The sequence below is a fragment of the Pteropus vampyrus genome, unplaced genomic scaffold (assembly GCF_000151845.1).
Source record: "Pteropus vampyrus isolate Shadow unplaced genomic scaffold, Pvam_2.0 Scaffold62, whole genome shotgun sequence".
Lineage (NCBI taxonomy): Eukaryota > Metazoa > Chordata > Mammalia > Chiroptera > Pteropodidae > Pteropus > Pteropus vampyrus.
This window is the reverse complement of record NW_011888843.1, coordinates 7,344,893-7,350,373: the sequence shown is the minus strand read 5'-3', so window position 1 is coordinate 7,350,373 and position 5,481 is coordinate 7,344,893. Positions and strand designations below refer to the sequence as shown.

Here is a 5,481-nt window from a genome sequence, read left to right as displayed (position 1 = left end):
TTCCATTTGAGGTACTTATTAATAGGAATGTAGTTGCTACCATTCTTTATTCCTGTTTTTGATACTTGTTTTTTTCTTCTTAAAGAAGTCCTTCCAGCATTTTCTGTAGTACTGGCATAGTGGTGATGACTTCTTTTAGCTTATTTTTGTCTGGGAAGCTCTTTATCTGTCCATTGACTCTAAATGATAGCTTTGCTGGATAAAGTATTCTTAGTTGTAGATCCTGGATCTTCATCATGTCGAATATTTTGTGCCAAGCCCTTTGTCCTGCATAGTTTCTTTTGAGAAATCAGCTGCCAGACTTATGAGGGTTCCCTTGTAGGTAACTATCTGCTTTTCTCTTGCTGCTTTTAAGATTTTTTTCTTTTTAGTTAACCTTTGGCATTTTAATTATGATGTATCTTGGTGTGGGCCTCTACCAGGTTAGGGAAGTTTTCCATCATTATTTCTGATGATTTTTTCAATTTCCATACTGCTAATTGGTCTATTAGTCTAGGAAGATTGTATTTTTCTAAGTACTGGTCCATTTCTCCTAGGTTATTAAATTTGGTATCATACTTTTTCCTAGTATTCTTGCATGCTCCTTTGTATTTCTGCAATATTAGTTGTTATTTTCCCTCTTTCATCTCTGATTTTGTTTATTTGTGTCCTTTCTCTTTTTTCTTTAGTGAGTCTAGCTAGGGGTTTGTCAATTTTATTAACCTTCTCAAAGAACGAGCTCTTCGTTGCATTTATTTTTTCTATTTTTTTTTGTTTTCAATTTCATTTATTTCTGCTCTAATTTTAATTATTTATTTCTATCTGCTGAAGTAGGCCTCATTTGTTCTTCCTTTTCTCATTTTTTAAAATGAAGCATTAAGTTGTTTATTTGGGTCGTTCTTGTTTTTGGAGACAGGCCTGTAAAGTTATGAACTTTTCTCTTAGGACTGCTTTTGCCGTGTCCCAAAAGTTTTGATATGTTGTACTGTCATTATCATTCGTTAATATGTATCTCTTGATCTCTCTTTTTATTTCTTCTCTGACCCAGTTATTCTTCAGTAGCATGTTGTTTAATCTCCATGTATTTGTGGTTCTTCCTGATTTCTTTTTGCAGTTGATCTCTAGTTTCAAAGCATTTTGATCAGAGAATATGGTTGATATGATTTTAACCCTCCTATATTTGTTGAGGCTATCTCTGTGTCCCAGTATGTGGTCGATTCTTGAGAATGTTCCATGTGCACTAGAGAAGAATATATAAGCAGCTGTTTTGGGATGGAAGGCTCTATAAAGATCATTTATGTCCAGTTGGTCTAATGCGTCCTTTAAGGATGTTATTTCCTTATTGATTTTCTGTTTGGATGATCTGTCCATATTCGACAGTGGGGTATTTAGGTCTCTTACTATGATAGTGTTTCAGTCTGTTTCTCCCTTTAGTTCTGTTATAAATTGTTTTGCATATTTCAGGGCTCTCTGATTGGGAGCATAAATATTAATAAGTGTTATGTCTTCTTGGTGCATGATTCCCTTTATCATTATGAAGCGTCCCTCAGGATCTTTACCTTTTGTATTTTGAAGTCTATTTCGTTTTATATTAGTACCACTGCTCCCACTTTTCTCTGAATGTCATTTGCTTGAAATATCATTTTCTACCCTTTCACTTTGAGTCTATGTTTGCCTTTGAAGCTGAGATGTGTCTCTTGGAGGCCACATATAGTGGGTTTTTTTTTTTTTTTTGATCCATTCTTCAACTCTGTGCCTTTTTATTGGTGAGTTCAATTCATTTACATTTATGGTGATTATCGAAATATGAGGTCTTCTTATAGCCATGTTATCTTTTGCTTTCTGGTAGCTTGGTGTTTCCATTGCTTCCTTGTCCTTGTGTTTCTGTTTTCTTTATTTTGGTTATTAGCTTTTGTGGGTTTTGCCTCTTGTTCTTCTTGTTTTATGTTATATACTTCAGTTCTGAATCTTTGGTGTGTGGTTACTATTACAAATATGTAAAGGATATCTATAGATATACAATTGTCCATTTTCTTCTGCGTGTGCTTTATCTCCATTCCCCTTTGTGAATTTGGATCTTTGAACCCTCCTCTTTTCATTGTTATCTCAGTTTGTCCCACTGTATGCTGAACCTTCATTACTATCTTGTTATAACAATTCTCTTCTTATTATTTAAGCTTATAACGCCCTGTTCTTAGTAAGGGTTGCAGTCCTCTGCTTCTATTTGCCTGATAGTCATTTTACTCCTAATTATGTTTTTTTTTTTTTTTTCATTTTGTTTTAGGCAAGCTGACCCCTTTCAGTATTTCTTGTAGTGTAGGCCTCATACTGGAGAATTTCCTCAATTTTTGTATGTCTGGAAAGGTCTTAATTTCTCCTTTATATATAAAGGAGAGCTTAGCTGGATACGTTATTCTAGGCTGGTAGTTCCTTTCACTTAATAGTTTAAATACTTTATTCCATTCCTTTCTGGCTTGTAAGGTTTGTGCTGAGAAATCCAAGGATAATCTAATGGGTTTTCCTTTATAAGTTACCATTTACTTCTCCCTGGCTGCCCTAAGAATTCTATCTTTGTTGCTAATTTTTGATAATTTTAATACAATGTGTCTTGATGAAGGCCTTTTCGGGTTGAGATAATTGGGTGTCCTATAGACTTCTTGAATTCCAAGCTCCAGCTCATTCCTTAGATATGGGAAATTCTTGTCCACTATTTGTCTGAAAATGCTTTCTAGTCCCTGCTTCTTTTCCTTGCCTTCGAAAATGCCAATTATTCTAATGTTTCCTCTCCTGATGATATCAGCTAGTTCTTGTATTTCTCTTTCATTATTTTTCATTCTTCGATTTCTCTCTCTTCCTTCTGATTTATTTCTAGCTTTCTGTCTTTGATATCACTGATCTTTTCCTCCATTTGGTTGACTCTATTTTCCAGCTTGCTATTTCATTTTTCAACCTTGCAGTGTGTTTTTTATCTCCACAAGGTCTCTTTGGTTCTTTTTTAGGGTTTCAGTCTCCTTGCTCTGTGCATCTAGTTGTTTTTTCAATTCTTGAAATTGTTGATATGACTCGTTTTGGAACTCACTGAGTTTTTTCAGAAGTACCATCCTGAATTCTCTGTCATTTAAGTTGCATATTTCTATGTCTGTGAGCTTATTTTCTGGAGATTTTTCTCTTTCTTTCTGAGATGCCTTGTCACCTTGGTTGTTCATGGTGTTCAATGGACTGTTTCTCTGCCTAGGCATTAACAGAAGTGTATTCTGCTTTTTCCAGAAAGACGATTTATTATATAAAGGTGTCTTTTTAGCCTGCTGCAAAGAAGGTGCTTTTCTTTTGGTTTCTAGTCAGTGGCTTCTAAGCCTCTTGGATCCCTGCTTTATATAAAGTCTTAAAAATGCCTTTTTATTTTTGGGTAAATATTTAATAACACTTGCACCCTCAGTTTCAGTCCCTGTCAGTGTCAGCGACAGTCTCAGCAGCGTTTCCTCAGATTCCCCTGGGGCTCTGTGTAGTTGGTCTCGGAGGGTATTGGGGGAGGGGCCCTCTGCATTAGGAATTGAGGGCTGTAGCTCAGCTTCAGTTTTGCAATGGCAGCCGGCAAAAATCAACTGTTGTTTCTCTATGGTCCCTTCCTCCTTCTCTGCTTTCTGCCCTGATGGCTGGGCACTGCTGCCGGCTGGGTGGAACTCACAGCACTCCCAGGCAGGGCTGTTCAGGGAAGTCACAATACCTTCTCCCTTCCCCCTCCTCCTACAGGGAGCTCTGGCTGTGAAGGCAGCTTCTTTGTTTCTCCCAGTCCACCGCCCAATACTGGGGGTTCTGATCTGTGGTAGCTCTTATGTGCAGATTCCACACTCAGATGTGCTGGTGTGCAGTTTGGGTGTTTTTTGCTGAGTTTTAGATGTTCAGCTTATTGTTTTTTCAAGGGGAGAGATCCGGAGATGTCTCTCACTCCGCCATGTTTCTCCAAACCCCTAATTCTGTTGAAAAAGGGATGGCTCAGTGATATGAAGGCTATAGGAACCATGTGGTGAAAAATATTAACTGTTCTGAATGTTAAACAAAATTATATTCTTGGGGTAGACCTCACTTGGTCATGGTTTTTTAACATTTTTATATATTTTTGGGTTTAATTTGCTATTCTTTTGTTTAGAATATTTGTACCTATTTTTGGGAGGTTGACTTTAGGAGGTTTCAAGCTCAAGTCTTTAGTTTACTATGCCAGGCAGCTTCAAAATCTGACAAATGTCCTCAGGGCGGAATCAGTGTGTGTTGTGTTAAGTCCCTTTCTTCTAGCAGGATTTTATCTTGTAATGACATGATACTGCTAGAGATTTTCCTCTGACTTCCCATTCCAGGCCTCCAGCCTCCTGAGCTAGCCCCGAATATTACAAAGGCCTCGTGGTTGGGGCTCCTCTGTTTTCCAATCTGTGTTATCTGCCACAAATGAAAACCGAAGTTTCGCTGACTTATTTTGGTGGTCAGAACTTCAGCTTATACTCAGAACCAATAGATGGCCTATGATTGTTAGATCACTTTGGTAAAGCTCTTCCCTCTTTTAAATTTTAAATAACTTAATTTTAATTTCTTTCAAAGCTCTTCAATTATTTTTACTTACATATTGATTGATTGATTGATTGATTGATTGCAATGGGAGAAGTGGCTTACTGCAATTTACTATATCCAGAATCTCCTTCAACTCTTTAGATCTTGTTTTTCTCATTTTGATATGACCCCCCAAAAATTATTCTTAATAAGCCTTAAGATCTCTAGAAGTTTCACTGTGAGATGTTTTTTCTTATATAGTCTCCTTATACCAGCTTGCCACATAATGATATTTAACAAATGCATTAAATATTATGAGTATAAAAGATAATGCTTATTCTTAGATTTTAACATCAGTAATTATGTAACATAATTAACTGTAACTTATAATGATCTATTTAGAATCCTTGTTTGGAGAAGAAATGTGATACATGTATTCATGTATTTTTTCAGTCAGGTTTCAGATGACTTTATTTGATCAAATATGTCATAATATGTCACAATCTAATTTATGTTTATCAGAATTATATTACTTTATGTTATATTACTTTAGCCATTTTTTCTTATTCTTTTCTATATAAAGCTGTTTCTGAGCACAAGAAGCCATGAAGCTCACAGTTCAGCATGTCAGTTTCCACCATCAACTGATGTAACTAGTGATGTTGGTACCAATTTAACCAGTGTCTGCACAAATACAGGGACCCTTGGATGCTCAGAATTTCCTAACAGAGAATTACAGCATTATCAGGTAATGTTTAGAACAACACTGTTTCTCTGGTTATGATGTAATGCACATGGAAATGCTCTTGATCTAATATTTTGGAAGAAAACATTCAGTCAATTAACATTAACATTGTTCTTTTGAAAATCTGCAGCATCTTTTGAAAATGTCAAGACACTGAGAGGAAATGCAAGAAAGAGAGATTAATGGGGCTTTTCACTTAAGGAGTTAATGGTCATGAT

General features: G+C 36.1%; 1 protein-coding gene across 1 annotated transcript in view; it reads left to right on the top strand.

Moving 5' to 3' along the window:
- The window catches only part of LOC105292764 (dynactin-associated protein-like), a gene marked incomplete at its 5' end in the record, with an annotated part of 28,366 nt that overhangs the window by 1,965 nt on the left and 20,920 nt on the right, over window positions 1-5,481 (top strand). Inside the window, 1 exon segment of the mRNA XM_023531174.1 lies at window positions 5,102-5,266. Within this exon segment, the coding sequence (XP_023386942.1) occupies window positions 5,102-5,266 (165 nt within the window).